Genomic DNA, 27,058 nt, shown 5'->3' with positions numbered 1-27,058 from the left:
TGAGGATGAGATTTAGACAGTGAAGAACTAGAAATGCCTGTAACAGTGGTGACCCAGGCTCCGGAGTTATTCTGATATCCATGGAAAACATAAATGAATCATTTGATGCTGTGGAATCCCCTTCAGAAGACATAGAGAGTGGAGGTAGCTTGTCTCATTTAGCTGCTTTGAAGGCTCCAAAGAAACTGAAACTGCTGGAAACAAGAGAGATGCTCTCATCAAAGATGGTGCTGGGGCAGATCACAACTGATACACCAGTACCAAGAGGGACAGTGCCGGAAAGTCCTGAACAACAGTCTTAAGACCTTGATCCACACACCCTCTGCTGCCAGTGTCCTCTGTCAATGTGAGCTCCAGCACTGGCTTCTCTGGTACCCACTTCATCAGAGGAGGTAATATCTTTTATTGGACCAAATTCTGTTGGAGAGAGAGACAAACTTTCCAGCTACACAGAGCTCTTCTATTCCTGGTCTTATTGATCGATAACAAGACAGAAAATATCCTATTGCCCCTATATAAATCCATGGTACGCTCACATTTTGAATATTGTGTCCGGATGTGGTCGCCCCATCTCAAAAAAGATATAGTGGAATTGGAAAAGGTTCAGAAAAGGGCAACAAAAATGATTAGGGGTATGAAAGAGCTTCATATGAGGAGAGATCAATAAGACCGGGACTTTTCAGCCTGGAAAAGAGACGACTCGGGGGGATAGGATAGAGGTTTATAATTGGTATGGAGAAAGTAAGTAAGTGTTATTTATTCCTTCTGATAACACAAGAACTAGGGATCACCAAATGAAATTAATAGGCAGTAGCTTTAAAACAAACAAAAGGAAATATTTCTTCACCCAACGCACAGTCAACCTGTGGAACTTTGCCAGAGGATGTTGTGAAGGCCAACACTATAACAGGGTTCAAAAAGGAACTCCATAAATTCATTGAGGATAGATCCATCAATGGCTATTAGATAGGATGAGGAGGGATGGTGTCCCTAGCCTGTTTGCCAGAAGCTAGGAATGGATGACGGGGGATGGATCACTTGATGATTACCTGTTCTGTTCATTCCCTCTGAAGCACCTGGCATTGACCACTGTTAGAAGACAGGATACTAGACTAGATGGACCTTTGTCTGACACAGTATGGCCGTTCTTACAAAAGCATGTTTCTCACCAACAGAAGATAGAAGATATTATCTCACCCATCTTGTCTCACTAATTATGTATGTCCATTAGAGGAACAGCCCGTTCCCCCACCCTCCACAACAGGGTTATAATTTGAAGTCTGGGGATCTCAATTCTGCCATATCCTAACTAAAATCTCAATATACAAACTACAAACAGAAAAATAAAGTTAAACTGAAACTCTCCTCATACATGTGTGTTTTACTGGAGGTAAGAGTAACTAACAAGAAACTACAAAAGAGACTGTCATAAATATAAAGGGAAGGGTAAACACCTTTAAAATCCCTCCTGGCCAGAGGAAAAACCCTTTCACCTGTAAAGGGTTAAAAAGATAGGATAACCGTGCTGGCACCTGACCAAAATGACCAATGAGGAGACAAGATACTTTCAAAGCTGGAGGCGGGGAGAAACAAAGGTTCTCTCTGTCTCTGTGTGAGGCTTTTGCCAGGAACAGAAAAGAGTCTTAGAACTTAGTAAGTAATCTAGCTAGATATGAGTTAGATTCTGTTTTGTTTAATTTGCAAATTAAATACAATTAACTTAGGCTTGAATAGAGACTGGGAGTGGTTGAGTCATTATAAAAAGTAACCTATTTCCCCTTGTTTATTCCTTCCACCACCCCCACCCCCCACTGTTCCTCAGATGTTCTTGTTAAACCCTGGATTTGTGCTGGAAATGGCCCATCTTGATTATCTTACACATTGTAAGGAGAGTGATCACTTTAGATAAGCTATTACCAGCAGGAGAGTGGGGTGGGGAGAGAGAAAACCTTTTGTAGTGATAAACACCCATTTTTTCCATGGTCTGTGTGTATAAAAACATCCTCACTTTTTTTCATGGTCTGTGTGTATAAAAATATCCTCACTGCATTTTCCACTTTATGCATCCGATGAAGTGAGCTGTAGCTCACGAAAGCTTATGCTCAAATAAATTGTTTAGTCTCTAAGGTGCCACAAGTACTCCTTTTGTTTTGCTTAAATGGCCCATAAAATAAGTTGTGCTGAATGGAATGTATATTCCTGTTTCTGTGTCTTTTTGTAACTTAAGGTTTTGCCTAGAGGGATTCTCTATGTTTTGAATCTGATTACCCTGTAAGGTATTTACCATCCTGATTTTACAGAGGTGATTCTTTTACTTTTTCTTCAATTAAAATTCTTCTTTTAAGAACCTGATTGCTTTTTCATTGTTCTTAAGATCCAAGGGTTTGGGTCTGTGTTCACCTATGCAGATTGGTGATTTTTATCAAGCCTTCCCCAGGAAAGGGGGTGTAGTGTTTGGGAGGATTTTGGGGGGGAAGACGTTTCCAAGTGGGCTCTTTCCTGGTTATATATTTGTTAGACGCTTGGTGGTGGCAGCAATGAAGTCCAAGGGCAAAAGGTAAAATAGTTTGTACCTTGGGGAAGTTTTAACCTAAGCTGGTAAAAATAAGCTTAGGGTTTTTTTCATGCAGGTCCCCACATCTGTACCCTTGAGTTCAGAGTGGGGAAGGAACCTTGACAGGGACACTAAATGTTCTTCTGTTTTTCCTATGGAAATCTGAAGGAACTGAATGGCAGTTGGGATTGCTGTGCTCTTTATGACCTCAGGAAGGGAACATGAGGATATAAAGGACACGAGCATGACACTATTAGTGAAAAAGTTCCAAGTTCCAAGTGGGGTGCCCACACATCAGAAATGGGAGCCAGATATGCAGTAGATGAAGAGGAAAGCCTAGTTTGAGGGTCCCACCAGGACATAGGTACGCATGCTCATGGGCAGATTTTTAGGCGCCTACAGGACTTTATGGACAGAAACTTAGGCACTTACAGGGTTAGGCAGCAGCTGAGCACGGACTTTGAGGATCTAAATTGTGTAGTTAGGTGATTAAAGCAGCAGTTATGCACCTAAATTCCTTTGTAGATCTAGCCCATATACTACAACATTCATCAATGCCGCAGCTCACATGCTGCTTTTTAACTACCTTTTTCCTAATTAGAGCTTACTTTCTAATTTCACTTTAACTCTCCCCCTCCCTCCAATCTGGCTTTTTCTATTTTTGTTCTCAAGCTATAACTCATCATGTTATGGGCCATTTCCCCCTACCCACAAATAGGGCTGTTTTATTTATTTTCACTGACAACAGCAGAATGATGCATAAAATTGCAGGTTACAAGAACTACAAGTTTTAAAATATATATAATCAATTACCATCCTGTCCTCTTCTACAAGGATTTATGTAATGTTTTCTCAGGTGTTAAAAGTATCTCTAGTTTTCATAATAAAAGGCTAAATCAATCATCACCATAATTTTGAGGAACTTGCCTACTCATTTTGCTAATGATTATCATCTGGATGAATGACTAGGTAGTCTACTGTAATGTTCTAGCTCCAGAGCAGTATTATGCAAGCATTTTAATTGTTAAATCAGCAGCATTTAAGTACTTTGACTTTTTCTCCTTGGATGTTCTTGTTTTTTTTGTGAAGAAAGGGGAATCTTACATTATGAAGTAAAAGACATAACCTTAATAGGGCTGAATTGTTAATTTATTTAAATTGAAAGGTTTTACATGTTTGTTAGTCTAAACAGACCATAAGGAAGACCATATATTTGTGTACAGACCACAGTGTATTTCCTCTATACCTTCTTATCTTACATAGTACATTTTCTACAATAAAAAGTTAAAGATAATATCTCCTTACCATAGTTGAGTGCCTCTGGAGCAGTCCATTTGATAGGAATCTGCTTTAAGCCTGAAGATGAATATACCCCATCATCCTCTTGACGAGACATTCCAAAGTCACTGATTTTCAGAACATTATTTTCACCTACCAGGCAGTTCCTTGCAGCAAGGTCCCTGAGTTAGATTGAGATACAGAAAACATCCCTTTAAAAATTAAAAGCATTGTTTTTATGTTCATAATGTATTTATACTGAGATGTGAATCAACACACGGTCAACAATTTCCCACATATTTTCTATTACAACTGAATCTATCCATCAGTGATACATGCAAGGCTCCTGGCGCACAAATATTTTAATTTAAATGACAAAATAAACATATACAAGGCAATAATATACTGTGCCCATATTGCCCGTCAGGCATGTCCGTACTACACTACATGCCAACAGACCAAATTTGATGCAGAATGTAACACAGTTCAAAGACGAAGCTGGAAAGCTTTTTCCTACGACCATAAAAAGAACTAGAGAGGCTGGAAAACTATTTCTACCACAGCTGGGTCAACACCATGGGTTCAATTAAAAAAAATTAAAGCTGATCTATACTACCTGATCACTGCCAATGGAAGAAAGGTCAAGTAAAAGCCCTCTCCACAGAAACAAAGGTTCTTTTCCGTTCAAAAATCTGAGCAGCATAATTTCAGGCCTTGTATTGTAAATTCTATGAGCACAGCCTTCAGCCAATATTTTTTTAAAGAGAAAAATACTAACATTTATTTGAAAACAGATCTTTAATGTAGAAAACTACAAACCGGGGCATCGACAATAATTCCTTATAAAGCTGTCTTTACCAACAATTTATGAGATTTGTTTTCATCTTAGACAGATCATAGGATAAGAAACAGGTTGCTATACATAATAATCAATCGTTTCTTTGAAGATAATTAATACTCTAAATTATAATTTGCTTTTAAATCTATCGTTATGTTATTCTTATGAAGCTGGACAACCAGTAGGAGGTTTGAAACATTCATGCATCCCTGGGCCTGATCCTATTAATCTCTCACTGGTGTAAATTAGGAGAAACTCCCCTGATGTCAATGAAGTTACACTAGTTTTAAAACTGGTTCATTATCAGAATCAGATCCCATCTCAGCAAATATGCAGCTTTGTTTATAAAGTATGAAATACACAGTGACTGAGGCATCTCAAGTTGTATAAGAGTGTATTGTGATTGGTATGGGCGGGAGAATTGCAAAGCAAAAAAATCAAGAGATTCTAGTTCCTACAGCCAATTCCATAAGAAGTATACCAAAGAGCCTCAAGAGTGGAGGGGTGAAATCCCAGCCTCATTAAAGGCATAGGAATATTGCTATTGTCTTCAGCAGGGCCAGGATTCCACATGAGGTGAAAGCAGGGAGTGAAACAAATCAACGTGGCAATCTCTGGAAGGAAGTCTGAAATGCTGATTGACAACACAGGAATCTCTTTATTTGAATCATTCCTGAACTTTAAAAATATTTTGGGTTTGAATTGAAGAAAAGGCTATTTGTTGAGCTAATACTTATGTTTTTGCCTGATGTTTGGTCTTCCTATCCCTAAATATCTGAAATAGATCCTAATTACAAAAATTACTACTATTTTATACTTACAATCCGGGCACATAATTTGTATGTTTTCTATGTAATAGCTGGTTCTTTTAAATTACTCAGAAATAAAAAGAAAGGCATAATCTCTGCTGAAAATCTAGGAGTCCATTTTCATGAAAATTAAAGTTAGTGTGTCATTTTGAAGAGGTTGCATATGACTACTGTAGTTTAGCTAAGCATGTCTACATTAATAAGGTTCTTCAACAGACAAATGTATGAAGCTGTTGCTTTGCAAAGTATTCTCTTCTACATCATCAAATCCATTATAAGATTTGGAGTTCAAAAGCTCTTGTAACACCCTTGGACTATGTAAACAATGGAGGCCTGCAGTGTCTCCACTGATCTTGATTTCTTCAAATTGAGAGTGGGACCAAAATTTTTGCTGGTGCAGCTCCAATTCACATCCAGCCAAGAAGCTAATTTTGCTTTAATTTGCCACAAGCACAAGGCCATTTCAAGCTTTCAGATCCCTTAAATTTGCTGCTGAATCCACTACTAGATCTTCAATAAGATGCTCCTCAGTAGGATGTAGTGGTAGGGGAAACAACTTCATTCTCAGCATTACCACCACCAAACATTGGTAGCTCTGTAACCATGTCTGTTGTGGACATCTTTCTCGGTTTTTCTGGTTCTTTTTTCACTGATTATCACCTCCACCTACTTTGAGGCTCTGCATAAAGTCCTTTTTTCTGATGTTCCTGGCATTTAGCTCCTTAAGCTGGGCACATTTTCCATGAATGTTGGGTAGTCTTGCTAAATTTTCCACATGTCATTTTCCCTTTGTTTCCTGTCCTCAGAGTTTTTTGTTGAGAGCTGCCAGGTTTTCTTATTTGTGTGTCTCTGTGGGAGAGGGAGAACAATCAGATGGGAGTAGCTTTTTTGTTGAGCCTCATGAAATTGAAATTTACATCTTCATGTTTTCCTTTCTTGCTCTGTGGGGGGCTGTTCAGGTTTTTTCAGTGAAATATATACCAAACAGTTTCTTCACTATTTCACAGACATTCTTCTAATCTGGAATTAGGCCTGATGCCATCAGCATGTCATCTGCCTCATCTCCCATATTAGAGATGATATTTACTGGGTATTCATCACTCTTATTGACAAGTCTTGATGCCACATAAAACTAATTTATCAGTAAACTTAAAGCTGACACCCCACAAAAGTAGAAATTCTGGGAAATATTAGTTCCATTGCCTTTGAAATACTGCTTTGATGATTTTAGAGCATTTAAAAAAAAATCTTTCACTGTTCCTGTGTAGATTATTTTCTTCCTTTCTACTACTGTGCGATATAGACCTCTTTGCTACAGCTACTGTTTTGGACCTGTAGCCCCATTTCACATCAGAGGTCCCTTGTTTAGGAATTTACTTTTCTCTTTGCCTGTCCCTTTGAAATGGTATTTACTTGGCCTGTTTCAGAGCACTTAGCTGCTCTCTCTTCTCTTTCAGTTCTTCTGGAGGCTGTTTCACTGCTTGGACTGAGGAACACAAATCTTCTTTCCTACTCTGCACAGGGGTCTCAGATGCTCTCTCTTCTCTTCATTCCTTTCCCTTGTTTTCTCCTGTCTCTGGAAGTGGGTTCTAAAACCATGTTGGAGGCTGGTGCAGGCAGACTCAAGGAGCAGAAAGACTGAGGAGTGGCACAAGAGAGAATCAGAATTAATCCTGGATGTATTGAGATCTATATGGTAACAAGTCTTCCAGCACACTATCTACATCCTTTCATAATGACAGGTTTCAGAGTAACAGCCGTGTTAGTCTGTATTCGCAAAAAGAAAAGGAGTACTTGTGGCACCTTAGAGACTAACCAAGCTTATGCTCTAATAAATTGGTTAGTCTCTAAGGTGCCACAAGTACTCCTTTTCTATCTACATCCTATCCATCTAATTCTCTAAAGCTGGGTCAGAGATTGTTTTATTCAAATTAAATGTGCATTAGGTAGCATAATCCTACCTGTTTCCACGCTGAACGCTTACTGCATATTGTTTGTTATAACAGTTTTTGGCTGTTTACTATTTACTATTACCAGGAAAGAGGAAGAAACTACTTAGTGGCCATTAGTGTTCTTTAATAGCATGATTGATTTCCTCTGTGAGGCAGCGTGTACTAATAGTAGGTTGTTCTTCACGGGTAGGTTTTAATAGGTGGACTGCCATTTGTTTCATTCCAAAATCTCTTAGAAGTGTTTTTGTGAGCTCCAAGTCCTCTGTGGCAGGGATTAATCCAAAGAGAGGGTGAACTTCCAAAGGAAAGAAATCTCCCCCAACTTCTCTTCAATTTGGTGATAGAATTTTAACAAGGGACTTCTGAGAGCCCCACAACGGCTCCAGCACATTCATGGTATAATAGTGTTATGTCATCAATACTGTATTTGTGGTTGGAATGAATTTTAGAGCCATAGTTAAAATAATGAGGGTTCTTTTTTCCTTATGTTAACTCCTTGATCGTGGAAGGTGTGCGTGTGTGTGTGAGAGAGATTGTATCGTTATGTGTATCTAATACCTGAACTTGGGAGTTCCATGACCCTAGTACCAACAAATCAGGAATATATGATTTCTTTCCCACCAATGCAGCTACTCTATAGTGGCTCAGTATAATCTGTGCCCAACCTAAATAGCTTTCACAACAGCAAAGTAAACATTATTTACTTCTTTTCTATGTCAAAGATAAATATTGACTTCATGAAATCACTGGAGCCAAGTAGTAAATACAGTATGAAAAGAAAAAAAAAATCTCTGCCCAATCCATAGTGAAAGAATACTGAGTCTTCTGTAAAATCATTTCTGGGATTCACTAGGGTATTTGCTGCAATATTCAGATCAGCCACTGAAAAAGAAGAAGCCAGACCATTTCAGGGGGGAAATGAAGAGAAAACACACAGAATACTAAATCTGTTCAACTAATCATAAGTATATACAATGTCTTCATCTTAAAAGTATGGTGAGCTGCTACAAAACATTTAGCAAGGCATCTGTAAAGCTCTATATGAATTAAACCCCTGTGCTTTTCTGTGGATAGCACTGAATATTTATGATTTATTTTACGTTTTCACTCATACATTCAGATATTCATCCATGCACAGAGCTAGCTGAAATCTTTGGGAGACAGCATTTTGCCCCAAACACAGACATCTTCCTTCCATCCAAACTAAAAAAAAACCCCACTAAATACTTTTCAGAAACAAATACTTTTTAAGAAGTGATTCAAAAGCTTTTAACATGTTATAAAAGTGCGTTTGTTTCTATTATCTTTCCTTCCAATACCCTGGACAAAACATTGTCTGGCACCTAGTCATAGAAAATCCCAGGGGAAAGGAAGTTTATTAGTCCCATCTATCTCTTCCTCATTCCCATTCTAATCACCCAGAGTCATCAGTCCAAGTAAAACTAGTGGTATGTGAGTACTTAAATGCCCACCATTGTAAGTGACAGACAGATAGTGTTTAGGGGTGAACTTTCCAAATGAGCTTGGCCCATTTCCACTCCTGAGAACTCATGGGCTGTTAAATAAAGATATCAAGCTTGACCCTAGCAACTACAAAATGGGAAACTTAAGTCTTCTAATTTGTAATTTATAATGCATTCTGGGAACATAATTACTGTTCCTTACAACACATTTGCCGGTAAGACCCATCTAACTTATAACTCATCTAAGTGGCCTGATAATAGAAGTAAATGGAAATTAATGAACACATGGCTTGTAGTATACACTAATACAAGCACTGATAAAATAAACCTTCACTTCATTTGCAGACACAGCAATTGTAATTTAAACAGAGAATATACACAATATGTATACCTCTTTAGTATTTGCATATATATTGTATGGTAAGAGATATGAATATCTGCACATATATGAATACCTGTTTACTGAAAAACAAGTGCCATGTTCTATGGAGAACAAATCTCTTGTAAAAAATCACCGAAGCTGTAACAGTTTACAGTGCATTGTTGATAATGTTCAGAAGATGTGTAGCTAGATCTGAGTTAGATTGCTTTTGCAGTAGAACTGTAATCCTGCTGTCAGAAGCCAGGCATTTTGGATGCCACAGCAAAGTCTAACTTATAAAAGATTTGACTTAGTTGAGGAGTGAAGAATAATGCCATTATTTCCGAAGTAGTGTTGTAAATGAAGGCTTATGAATGAACGATTTATCATAGCAGAAATTGAGACACAAGAGCATGATGTAGTCAACAGCTGCCACATACTAGAGATAAGAAAGACCTGATGTGATCATGTAGAATTTTCAGTGTTATATCCTGAATTTTAGTGCTCGGTACTTGCAGGAACAGATTTTCAAACTTACAGTGCATTATGTTACACTGAATTCAGGTCAGCGAATAAGTCAAGATTTACTTTCTCCACTTGTATACACAGAATCAGAGGACTGGAAAGGACCTCAAGAGGACATCTAGTCCAGTCCCCTGCACTCATGGTGGGACTACGTATTATCTAGACCAGTGCTTCTCAAGCTATCTGACGTGGGGGACCGTCAATTTTTTTTTTCCAATATGCATACAGACCGGCATCAGTCCACGGACCACCACTTTGAGTAGCACTGATCTAGACCATTCCTGACAGGTGTTCGTCTAACCTGCCTCCCTAGCAGGTTATTCCAGTGCTTAACTACCTTGACAGTTAGGAAGTTTTTCCTAATGTCCAACCTAAACTGCCATTTGCTGCCATTTAAGCCCATCACTTCTTATTGTTGTCCTTAACATCCGAGGACACGACTTTTCTCCCTCCTCCTTGTAACAACTTTGTGTGTGTTTGAAAACTGTTATGTCTCAGTCTTCTCTTCTCCAGACTAAAACAAGCCAAATTTTTCCGATCATCCCTCATAGGCCAATGTTTTCTAGACCTTTAATAATTTTTGTTGCCCTTCTCTGGACTTTCTCCAATTTGTCCGCATCTTTCCTGAAATCTGGCGCCCAGAACTGTTGACTCATATTTAGTTTGTGATCCTCTACGATCCCCAGATCCCTTTCTGGAGTTCTCCTTCCTAAGCAGTCATTTCCCATTTTGTATGTGTGCAACTGATTGTTCCTTCCTAAGTGGAGTACTTTGCATTTGTCCTTATTGAATTTCATCCTATTTACTTCAGACCATTTCTCCAGTTTGTCCAGATCATTTTGAATTTTAATCCTATCCTCCAAAGCATTTGCAACCCTCCCAGCTTTCGTCTGCAAATTTTGAGCATATTCTCTATGCCATTATCAAAATCATTTTATGCAACTATTGAACAGAATTGGACCCAGAATTGATCCCTGCAGGGCCCCATTTGATATGCCCTTCCAGCTTGACTGTGAACCACTGATAACTACTCTCTAGGAATGATTTTCACAATTGATAATCTGCCGCCAGTTTTGTCTAAACTTTGTAATACTAAAAACCACCTTCTTCAACCAGTGAAACTGTTGCACGGGAGGATTAGTGCTAATGGGTTACATACACTTCCTCTGTGCAACAATTGCTGGCAACTTCCAAAGGATTGCTAACTTGATAAATCAAAGCACTCCTGTACCAGATATCTCCTGCTGTTTATCCGTTTACAAAACACATCATGTGTTAGCTGTTTACTTTGAATAGATTGGAAATATGAATATTAGAGAGTCTACAGCACAGTTCAGAAACCTTTCTTTCCCAGTCTTCTCCTTTCACCTCCTTCCATTGTGCTTCATGGTTTGTTTTCACCTTCATACTATGGTAGTTACCCATAAAATGAATACCAATGAGACAACATTGCATGCAACTCCAAGCAGTTCTTTTAGAGTAATTTCTTTGAATAACTAGCGCTAATCCTCATTTTCTCAGGTAAAAGTGGGCTGGGTTACTAAAATACATGAGTATTTTGGTAGTACCCTCATGTGGTACAGTGCTTAGACACTATAGAAAAAATCTAAAGTTAATTGACTCTCAGAACCTGTATCTTGACTCTGCCACTGACGGTCCATATGGCCATGCCAGGAAGTCACGTAAGTTCTCTGTGTCTTCATTTTTCCCCAACTGTAAAATGGGCAGAATATCACCTACCTCACAGGGCAGTATTAAGGTCTAATTATTGTTTGTAAAGTGCTTTGAGATTATCAGATGAGAGGAGTGTCATAAGAGCAAAGTTCTAAATTAGTTGTGTAAAACTGATTCTAAAAATCAAAATTCGTTATCTTCAGCAAACAACATAAAAATAGCCTCATCATAAATGCACCCCAAAAAACTACTGTTTCATTGTGATTAAGCTGGCAATTTTATACTTTTATGAAATCTATAGTGTCCATTAGTAGGATAAAATGTATATTGTGTTTGGGTAGCATTCAGCATTCCAGTCAAGGGCTATCCTGTGATATACAGCATCTCAGTGAATCTATCCTTGTGCACAAAAAGTTTTAAGAAAATATTGGTAAAAAAGGCAAACCTTATAAATAAATAATACATAGATCAAAAAGAACAAAGTGGAAAAATACACAAAACTTATGAAGCCTAAATTTTTAAATTACTTTAATTTACACAATAGTCAAATCTAACTAGAAACTTGAATTAGTAAATAACAAAATGAGACTCCATTTTAAAAAACTATATTGTAATTCTAAACAGAAATCTGAAGACACAACACAAGCCCGTGGTACAGTAGACACTCAGTGTTCCAAATAACATCAATACTAAAACTAGTGTTTTCTCCTACTATTTTTCAATACTTTGATTACAAAAACCTCCCTATCTAGTTCTCAGCAGAATGGAATTGAGAAAAGTTGTTTTGCCTTAAAACAGTACAGAATTTAAGAGAACAAGTATTGTATTAAAGTACAGTAAGACCTATGAATTTTTAAAAAAAAATGAAAGTTAAGCACCTTATCTACTAAAAAGTCATTTTCCTTGGGTTATAATGTTTAATTATACCTTTTAGATTTATCTATCATGTTACAGTATTCCTGTCAATCATCTGGACTGGGAACAATCAAACTGTTTTCCTTAAAAAAAAAATACTATACATGTAAAAATGAACAACAAAAAACAAAGAAGAGAATTAAACAGCTTCATTGCTCTGTGTAGTACATACTGCATTCACTATATATTAGGAAGAGGATTTTAAGTACTTATCAAATGACCCAAATAATAAAAATAAATATAACATCATGTTTAACATCACAAATGGTGAATAAATGTATGTGTGCAATTGTGTACACCAAATTTAAAATTCTAATCCTGTATATACATGTACATTTGTAATCTTTTCCCCTGCTTCATCCCTCCTACAAAACTTACTTTTGACTATCATTTTGTTCCTGATTCTCTCTTCCTCTATAAATGCCTTACTGCATATAAGATAAATTGTGCTATTTATGCCATGCATCTTGAGTAGGAGGCAATGTGAAACTACATTCTCCCAGAAAGAACTGCAGAGACATTATACAATCTCTCCAGGGCTGCTCTGCGCACATAGTGCAAAAGGTGATCTGTCTACCCCTTTGGTATGGAGCAGATTGCTTCAGTTGATGCTCTCTACCTGTTGTGTGGGCTGATGCAGAATGGAGGCAGGGAGGGCACCTGAAGCCCTGCACCTACATTTTTAGCAAGTTGTTCCTGGGGAGGAGCCTGGGCTTCCCAGAGCGAAGGGACTGTACTGTGGGAGACTCTTGCACAGCCACATCAGAGGCTACTTGCAGTCCGCTGCAGCTGTGTGTGACCAAGCAAGAGCCTCTCACAATTTGGGACTATAGGTTTATGGTATTCAAGTGTCTCATATTCTAGAGCCACCCTTTTATAGAATCATGGAAGATTAGGGTTGGAAGAGACCTCAGAAAGTTATCTAGTCCAACCCCCTCCTCAAAGCAGGACCAATCCCAACTAAATCATCCCAGGCAGGGCTTTGTCAAGCTGGGCCTTAAAAACCTCTAAGGATGGAAATCCCACCACCTCCCAAGGTAACGCATTACAGTGCTTCACCACCCTCCTAATGAAATAGTTTTTCCTAATACCCAAACTAGACCTCCCCCACTGCAACTTGAGACCATTGCTCCTTGTTCTGTCATCTGCCACCACTGAAAACAGCCTAGCTCCATCCTCTTTGGAACCCCCCTTCAGTTAGTTGAAGGCTACTATCAAATCCTCACTCACTCTTCTTTTCTGCAGACTAAATAAGCCCAGTTCCCTCAGCCTCCCCTCATAAGTCTTTGTGCAAATGCTAACTGTTAAATTGTACAAGTACAATATAAATGAAATAAAAAAGTTTACTTAACTACTGTATAAAAAGAGGTATAAAACACTTTCTCTATAATAGTTTATTATAGCCCATGCTTTTATAGACACATAGATTTGGACCTAAATTAAGAAATAAAAAGTGCATACAGGTTTATATCAGCAGTGCACAATAGTTTCTATTCATTTACTGCTGTAATAAGACTCAGGATTGTGTTAATTTTTATAGTCTGAAGAATGCTCAGATGCTAATGAACAAACATAATTACAGTAGAATATACCTATATTTACAAAGATCTTGTGATGGAGAATGGATACATTACTCAATTGTATGTGCAGCCATGGTGCTGATCTTAGGACTTTAGAGGCCCCCCATATAACTCTCATATCCCTTTGGTGCTCCAGAGCCCAACTCTCTTTCTTCCCTCCCCAGATCCTCCTCACAGAATATGAATAACCCCAACTGATTTCCAAGAGGCAAAAGTTGTGTCCCGGAAGTGCCAGGTGGAAGTAGGAGCTCTATCAGTATAGTGTTTGCTAAATTCATAATTTTGTTGCAACTCTCGTGCTATTTGGTATTTTACATAGAGCCCCAGCTCCTGAAGTCAAATGTTTACGTGAGAATCTCAGTTTTCATTTTAAAAATAGTTTCTAGTCTAGATGTTTGTGGAGAAAAGCCTGAGTATGACCTGAGAGTAACTTTCATACTACAAAAGGAACGATTACTCACCTTGTAGTAATTTTTGAGATGTGCTTTCCCTGTGTGTAGTGGACTTTTTGATCAGAAGGCCATAAGATGGGATCCAAGGTAGTGGTGAGAAGGAACTGAAGCAGCAGCAGTATGGCAGCCCCCTTTAGTGTGGAGCATGAGTAGAGTCAAGGTACATGCATGCACTGAATGGACACTGCTAGGAAGAATTCTCTAGTCCTGGTTGCATGCAGAACCTGAAGTGCACTACACACTGGGACAAGCACTGGAACAATGTAAAATAAGATGCCCCCATATTTATTATTAGTTCTTAAAAGTTTCACAGTTTTTAAGACAATCTCATAATTTTTGGAGTGCCTGACTCAACACCTGAGGTTGGCAATACTACGTACAAGAAGGTAAAGGATGATTCTACTCTTGTTGTAAAAGATGGGCAGTGGGGAGTTGCTCCTAAGAGCCTCACTAGGAAGAAGGTGGGTTCTTACTACGTGTTAGCACAAGGAAATTGACAAGGTAAAATCACAATGAGGACAAGGCACTTGTAAATTTTAACCTGTGCTAGCAGCAATGTTGGATTAAAGAATGTTGGGGTCCTGTGCACTATAGAAATTGCCCCTTCCTCTCCCATGATTGGCTCTGTGACTTGGTGCATGTGCCGTAGCACCATTCCAACTTTTTTCCCCTCAGTGATCAAGGGCCCCCTGAGATGGGAGCCAGTGCAAGTGCACCAAGTCCACATTGGTTAATCTGGGACTGATTAGCAGGACTAGGCTCTGCTTCTATTCTTTACTTTGACCTACAAGCATGTTAAAATTACACATCACCTTATTTTTACCAGGATTTTACCTCATGTTAGTTGGCATGTTTTAGCTCATTTTTTCCCCCTAGTGAAGACTATATCTCTGTCAGAGCTGTGCTGAGAGGCACAGGAGTAGCAGGGCCAGTTAGAGTAGGGCTGAGAGGACAGGCAGTCACAAGGATAATAATGCTAGAGAAGCAAACTGTGATGCTGCAAGTACGTCAGAACCAGCAGAGCAAGAAAGTTGCAGTGCACAGGACTTGCTCCCCTACACAAAGCCCCTTGCAACAGCAGGGTTTTCATGTCAACTAGGACCATCCCTAGCAGTAGTAGCTGTATGTAAATCATTCTACTCTTCAATATTTGTAAAAATGGCAAAGATGTGGTGGTTGCTTTGTGTGTATCTAAACAGTTATTTTCATGTTCTTTTGATGAAATTTTCATCACTCCCATTTCAATCTATAATGTGGTTTTCTTTGTTTATATATACACACAGCGATATCCCTGTTGACTTCATAATAAATTTCCTGTGCTCTTATGATTGCTTTCACTGTGCTGAAACAAAATATAAGACTAAGTTATGAATACAGGTCTTTTTCCCTATAATTCATTTATATCTTGAAACAAAGGACTGCAATTCAATTTCTTTTCTGTCTTGACATATTTCCTTTCTGTAGACAGGAAAGCTTGCCTTATCTTTGTCCAATTTCAATAATTCAGCAGTGTGTTTGATAAGACTTTATTTTCTACGGTATGATATTAAGATGCAATTTTATCTATGTGGCTGGTTTTTCCTTTCTGCAGTCATGTGAGTTGAAAAGTTTTTGTTTATTTGATAAGTTCACTACTAAACTCCCCATGTCCTTATGCCTTTCATTCATTTAGCTCTCTCACTATTTTATATAAACCACACAATCTACATATTATATCCATGAAAAATCATCTCATGTTAAACTGTGATTGTGAATGAACTAACCAACCTTCATCCTTCCAATGCATTAACAGTTTTTTCATTAATGTTCTAATTTTCAGACCACAAAGAGCTAATTTATATCTGTACAGATCTTTTTATCCCTAAGGATACAAACAAATATACACAATGTGGGCTAAATTATCCTATTCTGCAGAAAGGGATGGAAAATTATGTTATTCCATCATGTGAACTTCCTGGCTCATTATCAGTTTGGGAAAGGAGTGAATCTTGAGAAGACGACAGCAGATGTGGATGTTGCATGAGTTGCAGTGAAACCCCACAGAGTTCAGGGCATCTGCAAGGAGGGGCATCTCCTATGTGCCTCTTCCAAAACATGTCAGTATGACTCACTCAGGAACTATACTGACAATGGCTCCCCTCATGTTCCTACATACTACCCTTCAACTCTGAGGACAACAGAAGATGCCAAATAATGGCTATTGAGAAAACTATCAGCATTAACACCCACTGGCATCCCCAAGTTAATTCCATACTTTTGCCATGGAGCAGCTGTTTTCCAGCTACAGCTAGAGGGCAGTGATGCATGTTCAGCTCTTCCTCTCCACTTACCAGCCAGATAGGGCTGGAATTTGTGTGAATTTTATTCTCTCTGTGCCTAGCAGCAAAGAGGATTACATGTCTCTCTATCAATAAAACACTTCATCCAACATTGAAGTGCAGCCACCTCTAGGCATCTGTTTAGCAAGCTCAAAGCAGCACTATGGAACACTTAAGGACATGACCCGAAGAAGTGTATCATATCCAACTGAAATTACATGGGGAATTAAGAAAAGGAGTACTTGTGGCACCTTAGAGACTAACCAATTTATTTGAGCATGAGCTTTCGTGAGCTACAGCTCACTTCATCGGATGCACACCGTGGAAACTGCAGCAGACTTTATATACATACAGAGAATATGAAACAATACCTCCTCCCACCCCACAGGACAGTGGGGTGGGAGGAGGTATTGTTTCATATTCTCTGTGTGTATATAAAGTCTGCTGCAGTTTCCACGGTGTGCATCCGATGAAGTGAGCTGTAGCTCACGAAAGCTCATGCTCAAATAAATTGGTTAGTCTCTAAGGTGCCATAAGTACTCCTTTTCTTTTTGCGAATACAGACTAACACGGCTGTTACTCTGAAACATGGGGAATTAAGTGATTGAAATGTAATTACTCAACATGGAATCTGGCCAGGACACTGCAGTTAATACTCTTACTCTCAAGAAAAGTAAGATGGGAATTTTGGTGATCACGAGTGGTTAAGACCTCAGTTTTATATCTCCTCCAAAAGACAGCAATACTTGATAGCATTACTTGGTTACGCTGTTAGGATAGCTTCATGGAATAGTAACTAGCTACCACAGCCACTGTCCTTGAGCTTTCACAAATGCAAGCCTATACTTTTCATTTTACTTTCAGTGGTAATGCCGATGACTTAACTTTTAATTAGGGTTCTGTGTCCTTTGTTTATTCTGTTCTGCAGCACACTGAAGTGTCTGTCACAGCATCATTGATTTCTATACAGAATCATTAAATACCAGTTTAACGTTGTTCACAGAACTGATAACATCTGAACAGGTAGTCCACCTCCATGATGACAAAAACATTCACTCAGACATAAAATCAATGAAACCAAAGCTTGGACGCTGAATTTAAAAGAAAACATTAATAAGGAAAAAGGCATTTTTAACACTCAGACTTTCTGCTGGTTAGTAATTTTTGTTTTGTTTTTAAAGTGGGTTTGTTATACTGAGTTAAAGCACTGTCGTATTCCTGGTTTTGTACTAGTATGAGTCAATAAAATAGGAGTTTAACAACCGTTCAAAGTAGAATCTAGAGTGAGGAAACACACTAGGGCCAGATGGAAGATACTGGAAACACCTTAAAAGGAGGCCAAGTATTCATAGCTATCATAATGCAAGTTGCTTGTTCTGTCATTTCCACCCCCACGAAAATAAAAGTATATATTTCAAGCAGGGAACAGAATCATACTATTGAGCAATGCAGTTCTTCCCTGAAACTCAGCCATTTTTAAAGTTTTCACCATTCCTCCTGCAAGTTAGTATAATTTATTGTGGCTAGAATTGCTTTTAGATCAGCTTTACAACAGGAGCTAAGAATGTTGTAGAGAGAGAGGCACAAAGCTCATCCCCTGGGACAGGGACAAGAAGAAAAAGAAGGGAATGCCTTGTTCCCTCACTAGCTAATTCTCTGATGCCTCCTGGAACAGTGCTGATGGGCTCCAGGAGGATTCCAGTCCATCTCCTCTCTGCTGGAAAGAGGATGGAATTTGCACAGTCCTTGAGGATGAAATGTATACAACAGTGACAAGCAAACCTCAAGCAGGAATGATCAGATCAGATCACAACAATGGTTCATCTAGTCCTGTAACCTGTACCAGCTACATCAAAGGAAGGCCCAAGAAACCCCTGGACAATTATGGAATAACTTGCCTACAGGGAATGTTTCTTCCTAACCCTGGCCACTTAGAGGTTGGTCACTGCCCTGACACATGAGAGTTTAAATACACCTATAAAGAATTTTTGAAAAAATTCTAATTGTGGATGTTCTGATTATTCTTATGAATGTCTAATCCTTTTGTTAACAGTATTAAAACTCTTGCTCTCAGTCTAGTGGCTATGAGATAAAAGCAAACAGTTTGGATAACCACCCAAAAGAGTGGATGCTCTCAGAGTCTCTGTGTGGGAAATTATAATTAAAATTTTCTTAGAGCAGGGTTTCTTGGAAGATTCAGTATGTCATGCTTCTGGATAGACAAGAAAGAGTGCAAAACAGCTTCCACACCTGCTTTCAGTCCCAGCTAGAACCCAGAAGTGTAGAGATGATAAAAATGAAATGTAATTTAAAAAAAAAACAACACACAATAAAGAGATATGATGTTATAGTTACACTGTATGCCACAGAAACAAATTACACACAGATAACACACATCCTGTTTAACCATGGAAGATTATGAACACTAATTCTTCACAGATGATATCTTTGGAGGTGATCTTCACATAGATACTTTGGCGAAACTGAGTGAAAAGAATTATGCTAGAGTATTGGATTCACAGAACACTGCAATGTAACACAAAGCTAATTTAGCTGAGTCTCCATGTGAGTAGACTGGGTACCATCCCCCTTGGTTATAAGTTGACAGGTCTTCCTAAGTGGTCTTTAAACTACATAGGAAGGAAATCTCTATCTTCATTATATTAGGAAGGGACAATCTGTCAGTCTTATAATGGAGCATGTTTCAATTTTTAGACCAGAGTCAAACAAATAAAACAACAAAAAAAAATCTTGAGGACTCAAGATAGGCTATAACAATGACAAATTGATATCCACACATCATTTTAGAAGTAGAGTTTTTGCTTAGTTAAAAACATCTAGTGTATGAAGCACTTCCAGTATGAACAGAAAGAAAGACAATGGAGATGTTCTACAAAAGGTGACTAAAAAAGAGGTATTACTACTCTGAAGGGTTTATGAATGCATGCAAGGGATAGTATAGCTATGGTGTAGTATACAAAGCAAGAAGCATTTTAAACAAAAGCAAGATGATAAAAAAAAGTCATTGCATACTGGATAGTTTAATATAATGGCATAACTAAAACTGAGGGCTTGTCTACACTACCGCATGGGGTTGATCTAAGATATGCAACTTCAGCTACGTGAATAGCCGAGCTGAAGTTGACGTACTTAGATCTACTTACAGCAGTGTCTTTACTGCGATAAGTCAACAGCTGATGCTCTCCCGTCGACTCCGCTTGTGCTCCTCATTCTGGAGGAGTACCGGAGTCGACGGGAGAGCGCTCAGAGGTTGATTTATCGCATTAAATCGACCCCCGCTGGATCAATTGCTGCCCGCTCATCTGGCAGGTAGTGCAGACAAGCCCTCATAGTGGAAGGTGGCATACAACTAGAATATTCATGCTGAGGGATCGGAAGGACAGAAAATTAGGAAGAGTTGGAAGGGTAGACATTTAAAATAATCCTGGACCATGTACTGAAGATTTTGAAGCCACAAGAGTGCATCTGTACTCATGGGAGCGTCAAAGAGTTTTCTGAGTTGCATATGATAAAGGACAGTTTTCTGATCCAAGAAGAGAAGAATTTAAAAAGAAGGGAAATCATTCTAAATCTACCCCCATTCCTACCACTAAAAGGGTACTGATTAAGAAAGAGGGTAACAGGGAGAGTTGAGGCTAATGACCATGGATTCATCAGAATAATCAGTGAATGAATGCTAGATTTCAAGACAGTCTATGTAGCGTGGGTATGGTACAAAAAGAGGAAGCTTTTAAATCTTTTGAGTGTAGTAGATTGCAAAATCCTGAAAAGTCACTATATTTAAGGTGCAACAGACTACAAATGCAGTGAAAAAATATGTAACCAGTGTGGCCTTATGAAGGACTGTTTAATGATGAGAGAGGAAAAAAAGTACCTGTACTGAAAATAGAGAAATAATTCACGTCAGTTAAAGCTTGCAGCAAAAAGATAAGGGCAGTGAAGAAGCAGAATGAACTAATGGCTAGCCAGAGGGATTATGTAGACTAAGAAGAACTTTTACAAATATCTTAGGAGAATAAAACGCTAGAGAGAAAGTAAGACAAAGACAAAACGAACAATGATTCTAAAATGACTGAATTAGTAATCTGCTTTTGTCACTTATTAATGAGAAAAATAAGGTAAAGGGTTATGGATGACAGGGAGGTAACATAGGCGAGGTCAACATTGCAGTCAATGAAAACTAGGTAAGGGGCTACAGTAGAACTTCGCTAATTCATGCCTCATTAATCAGTATACTGATAATTTATAAACAAAATCTGATAATCTCTCCTTACGTCTTGGAAGACTCTCAGTCACATCCTGAATTGTAGCTCCAGGCTTCCAGAGCTCCAGCTCTGGATTCCCAGTCCAGATGGCAGATGGATGATTCTGTCCCCCTTAGGAGGGAGTCCCCGACCACCACCACCCTTCTCCTCCCTCTCGGGAGTGGCGTCGTGGAACCCCCATCCCAAGGACAATTCACCCCATACCTTCTGGTCAATGGCATCCCCTGATCCCTTCCCTAAGATGACTCTTCCAAGGCATTTTCAGCAGCAGTACCTGTGCAGAGAGCCTGAAAACAGTTGCTTACCTCTATCTGCATTGGGGGTATAGTGGTTCTCCTCCTTCTTCTGGAGGACACATGCTGCCAACTTTCTTACTTGTTCTTCAGTCCCCCCACCCCCTGCACTGCCTTCTCCGATTCTTTGGCACTCTGTGCCCGCAGTACCAAATCCAGACTTCTATCTAGGAAGTCTTCGTTTTCTCTGATGCAACACAGGGTCATTTACTTGGGTCTCTAGTCCTTAGCCTTTTCTTCCAGTACAGAGACCAGCTTGCACTTTGTACAAGCACAGTCACTTCTATCCTCTGGGAGAAAGACAAACATGGCACATTCCATGCAGGTCACGACAGCTGATCCCTCAATATCCATATTTCCTACTTTGTAATGTATTAAGAGCCTCTTCAGATGATGTATTTACTGCTTGCAGTAGCTGGAAAGGCAAAACCTTGTATGGCTTCTCCCCCTAGGCAAGCACACTCTGTTTGATTCTCCTCTGTTTGCAGCTATATGCATGTCCACCAGGGAAGCATACATGGGAATGGCGCAAGAGTGTAGGGACAAAAACAGGAAAGTGAAGGCAAAGAATGAGTTACAGCTAGCAAGAAATGTTAGCCACAACAGGAAAGAGTCTTCAAATATTTCAGACAAAAAAGATGATAGGAAGGCAGAGCTGTTCAATGCCCACTTTGCTTCAGTCTTCTCACAAAAAATAACATGTGACTGGACAACTAGCGAAGTTACCATAGACAATAACAGGGAAGGGATGCAGACTGGGATAAGTAAAAAAATAGGTCACAGATCTTCTGACCAATTCGAGTGAATTCAAATCAGTAGGGCTGGATGCTATTCACCCAAGGGTACTGAAAAAATTAGCTGTAGAAATCTTGAGGAGTCCCCAGCAATAATATTCACAAACTCATGAATGACAGGAGGGATCCCAGAAGACTGCAGAAAAGCTAACGTAGTGCCCATCTTTAAAAAGGGGAAAAGGAGGAGATGGGAAACTATAGATCAAAAAACATTCAATTTGCAAATACCTGGAGGATGAAGGGGTAATCACTAGCAGCCAGCGTGGATTTCCCAAGAACAAATCAAGTCAAACCAGCTTGATTTCCTTCTTTGACAGGGTAACTGATTTGGTGGATAGAGGGAATGCGGTGGACATAATATACCTGGAGTTCACCAAGGCTTCTGACACATTCCCACATGACATTCTGATATGTAAGCTCGAGAAATGCAAGCTCATCAGAACTACCATTAAATGGACACATACATGGTTAAACAATTGCAAACAAGGAGTAACAATTAATGGAATTATATCAGATTGGAGGGAGGTATCAAGTGGGGTTCCACAGGGATCTATTCTGGGTCCAATGTTGTTTCATATCTTTATTAATGAGCTGGATGTAGGTATAGAGAGCGTACTGATCAAGTCTGCAGAGGACACAAAAAAAGGGGGAGTTTGCCAATACTTTGGAGGATAGAGCTAAAATTCAGCGGGATCTTGACAAACTGGAGGACTGGGCTAGACAACAAAATGAACTTCAAGAAAGACAACTGTAAGGTGCTATACTTAGGGAAGAAAAACCAAATGCACGAATACAGAATGGTGTGGGGGAGGGGGGAGATGGCTTGGCAGCAGCACTGCTGAAAAGGATCTGGGAGTTCTGGTGGATCACAGTCTTAACCTGAGTCAGCAATGTGATGCTATTGCTAGAAAAGGAAAAGCAATTTTAGGTTGCATTAACAGAGGCATAGCATGCAAGTCATAGGAGGTGATAGTACCGCTCTAACTTGGCACTGGTTCAGCCTCAGCTGGACTAGTGTGTCCAATTTTGGTCATCAATGTATAAAAAGGATGTAGACAAATTGGAAAGGATTCAGAAGTGAGTGAGAAAGATGATTAAAGGGATGGAATGCAAGCTTATAAGCAAAGGCTGAAGGAACTGGATATATTTAGTTTGGAAAAGAGGAGATTAAAGGGGGGGGGGAATATGATAGGGATCTTCAGATAATTGAAAGGCTGCCACAAAAAGATGGAGAAAAGTTGCTCTCTTTTGCCACAGAAGCAGGACAAGAGGCAGTGGGTTCAAACTACAGCATAGGAGATTTAGATTAAATCTCAGGAAAAAACTTCCTAACTCTAAGAACAGTAGGACAATGGAACAGACTGTCTTGGGAGGTTGCGGAAGCTTCTTCCCCAGCAGTTTTCAAAAGGAGACTGGATAGCCATCTGTCTTGGATGGTTTAGGCACAACAAATCCTGCATCTTGGCATGTCCCTTGCGGTCCCTTCTAACCCTATGATTCTCAGCAAAGAATTATCAGAATGCTTGAGTGAGGACTTGCAAGTTAAGACTTCATAGTATACCAGTAATGTTCTGTAGTTTATTTGGTAAAAGTCATGAAACATTACCAATGAAAGCTAAACTGCAGTGAAGGTGATGAATAATTTACCAATTTCCTTGAAAAACTAAATAATATCTGCAGTTAGCTAATCTCACTAGTCAAGGTATTTCTTGTGATAAGTACTGTATAGGGAACTGTAAAGAGATACTGCAGAGAGTGTAATAATTACCATATCTATTTACTGTTGGTAAAGCTGGTAACATTTTCTGTACCATCACAGTGCACCTATAAAACAATTGGACAAATAAGTTTTGAGATAAACTAACAAAAATCAAAGCTAATGTATTTACTTGCTAATCCACAATGGGTTTCATAGTCATTAATTGGAATTAGCAAAAATCTACTGTCACTGGAAAAAATGGAGCCACAGAAAGTTTTACATATTTTGGGTCACAGCAGATAGAAGAGGGAGGGTAGGGGATATTGGCAATTTGTGCTGGGAGCCTTGGCCTAGGAGGCTATGGATGATCTGACAACGGATCTGAGGGTGGGGATCAATTGGGATTTTTTTTATTGTTATAACTGATGTGATGAGATTGCAAGAAAGTTCAGAAGCAGGGCGGGGGTCACATGCAAAGTGTGAATGTGGGAGGATCTTGCAGTTAGGAAGGGATAAGGGTGCACATTTGTCACCATCTGGGCCCTTCATTTATAAATCACTGGCATTCCAGTCTCTATTTCCCTGCGTACTGCAAACCCACACAACCTCCCCAGACCCATGTATCACCCGGACCTCTTTCCCTTGAAAACACCACAAATTTAAACATAATAGAATTATGAATTGCCCCTGTTGCCTGCTTCTCTGTTGAATCATGTGCTCACTGGTGCATAACTAAATCATGATTGCCTGGGATTCAGAATGCCCCTGACACCTCTGGAAACACAGTTAATTAGGGGTGCAGGAAACTATTCCCTAAACTTAGTATGATGTAAGGATGGGAACCAAACCACTACTATGAAACTGGGACAAATCCCTGGTTTAGATGGCAATGGCACTGAGATACTTCCACACAAATGACATTCCCAGGAACCAAGCACATCTAGTTATCCTACAGATAAACATGATAATATTTTTTACTACAGGAAAAGGTGATATAGTAAAATGTCTGAACTTTAGTAAAGCATTTGACACAACACCTCAAAATCCTTCTAGAAAAATTAATTAAAAAAACTTGGCTCTGAGTACTGGGTTTGAAAAGAGGTTTACGGCTCATAAAGAAGGCAGTGATAAATGCCAAAGTACTGAACTGGGGGGAGGTGTCCAGGAGGTGCCTGTTTTAGGCCTATTTTCATTTAGCAGCTTTATTAATGGTTCAGAGGAAGAGGCAAATAGCACATTAATTAAATTCACAGCCAATACCAAATTAAGAGGTACTGCAAACACCAGTGCGGGCAAAGTAACACCACCACAAAGGAATCAAGGGAGGCAGAAATATGGGCAAGAAATAACAAAATGAGATTCAACCTGAAAAACACAAGCCAGCATGTCTGTGGAAAAATAAGCCAAAATACTAATATTAAGTGGGAGGGGAATACTTGGAGAGCAGTCATGCTGAAAGAAAGGGAATTCAAAAGAAAAACAGAAATGATTAAGGAGCTAAAGGAATTGACTACGTATAAATAGGAGTAATGGGATTAAATTGAGCATCAGGAAATAAAAGATGATAGTTTCTTAAAGCATGTCGACACTGGCAAAGTTACAGCGCCGGCAGTTACAGAGCTGCTCAGAGAGCGCCGAAGGAAAACCGCTGTTGTGTGTTCACACTGATAGCTGCCTGCGCAATAGCGTGTTCACACTTGTGGCGCTATTCAGAGCGGTGCACTCTGGGTTGCTATTCCACAGAGCATCTCTTTCTCTTTTGCCACTAAGACTTGTGGGAAGGTGGAAGGGGTTGTGGGGCATCCTGGGTCCTGTCCCAATGCCCTGTGATGCATTGCTTCACATCCCAGCAATCCATGTGCTTCTGTCTGCATTGGCACCATCTTTCAACCATTTGTGTACTGCGTGCCCTGCCCTGCCTTTTTCTGGCTGCAGAAATGGATCCCGAGCTGTTGACAAGAATGCTGTTCGCACTGACCAACACATCACGAGTGGCAGTGGAGTTATTCCTTAAACTACAAAGGCAAGAGAAGTGTGACACTGATCTCGCCACACGCAGTAGTTATGACATGAGAACGCTTGTGGCATTCACAGAGGTGCTGACCGCAGTGGAATGCCACTTTTGGGCTTGGGAAACGAGCACCGAGTGGTGGGATCACATCGTGATGCATATCTGGGATGACGAGCAATGGTTGCAGAACTTTCACATGAGGAAAGCCACATTCATGTGACTGTGCGATGAGCTCGCACCAACCCTGTGTCGCTAGGACATGAGAATGAGAGCTACCCTGTCACTGGAGAAGCATGTGGTGATTGCACTGTGGAAGCTGGCTACTCCAGACTGCTATCGATCAGTCGCTAACCAGTTCGGAGTGGGAAAGTCGACCACTGGAATCGTATCGATGCAAGTGTGCAGGGCCATTAATCACATCCTGGTCCGAAAGACCATGACTCTGGGCAACGTGCGTGAGATTGTGGATGGCTCTGCACAAATAGGCTTCCCTAACTGTGGAGGGGCAACAGATGGCATGCACATTCCAATTCTGACACCAAACCACCTAGCCACGGAGTACATTAATCGGAAGGGGTATTTCTCAATGGTTCTCCAGGTGCTTGTGGATCACTGTGGGCATTTCACAGACATTAATGAAGGCTGGTCTGGAGAAGTGCATGATGCACGCGTCTTTCGGAACACTGGCCTGTTAAAGAAGCTGCAAGCAGGGACTTTCTTCCTGGACCAGAAGATCACCATAGGGGAAGTTGAAATGCCCAGTATGCATTTGGCCGTTTAAAAACCCGCTGGTGATGCCTGTATGGGAAGCTGGACATGGCCGATGACAATATTCCTATGCTTATAGTCGTGTGCTGTACGCGCCATAATATTTGTGAAGGGAAGGGTGAAAGCTTCACTCAGGGCTGGACTGCAGAGGCTCAGTGCCTGGAGGCTGACTTTGAACAGCCGGAGACCAGGGCTATTAGAGGGGCGCAGCATGGGGCTATAAGGATCAGAGATGCTTTGAGGCAGCAATCTGAAGCTGAAAGCCACTAATATTTGTTGCTATGCTCAGGATTTCAGTGCTTGTAATGCATACTCCTGACACTAACTGGCTGACCCCAGGCAAGCACACATAAGCCACAAGACCCTCAAAATGGTGAGTAGCCGTAGGGGCAGGGTAAATCACTGTTCCTGGAACCTGCTGTACACTGGGCACGTGGCTCTTGGGCACTTGGGGAAAGCCAGCACTGTAGGGGGGTCCTGATAATCAC

At 39.9% G+C, this 27,058-nt stretch overlaps 1 protein-coding gene across 11 annotated transcripts in view; it reads right to left on the bottom strand.

The window, feature by feature from the left end:
- Positions 1–27,058, bottom strand: part of FER (FER tyrosine kinase) — a 429,890-nt gene that overhangs the window by 16,766 nt on the left and 386,066 nt on the right. For all 11 annotated transcript variants that reach the window (XM_073344644.1, XM_073344641.1, XM_073344645.1 and 8 more), the window contains one exon: positions 3,860–4,014. In XM_073344644.1, the coding sequence (XP_073200745.1) occupies positions 3,860–4,014 (155 nt within the window). The remainder of the gene's footprint in view (positions 1–3,859; positions 4,015–27,058) is intronic.

This window comes from Lepidochelys kempii, chromosome 5, assembly GCF_965140265.1.
Source record: "Lepidochelys kempii isolate rLepKem1 chromosome 5, rLepKem1.hap2, whole genome shotgun sequence".
NCBI lineage: Eukaryota > Metazoa > Chordata > Testudines > Cheloniidae > Lepidochelys > Lepidochelys kempii.
This window is presented reverse-complemented; position numbering and strand designations above follow the sequence as displayed.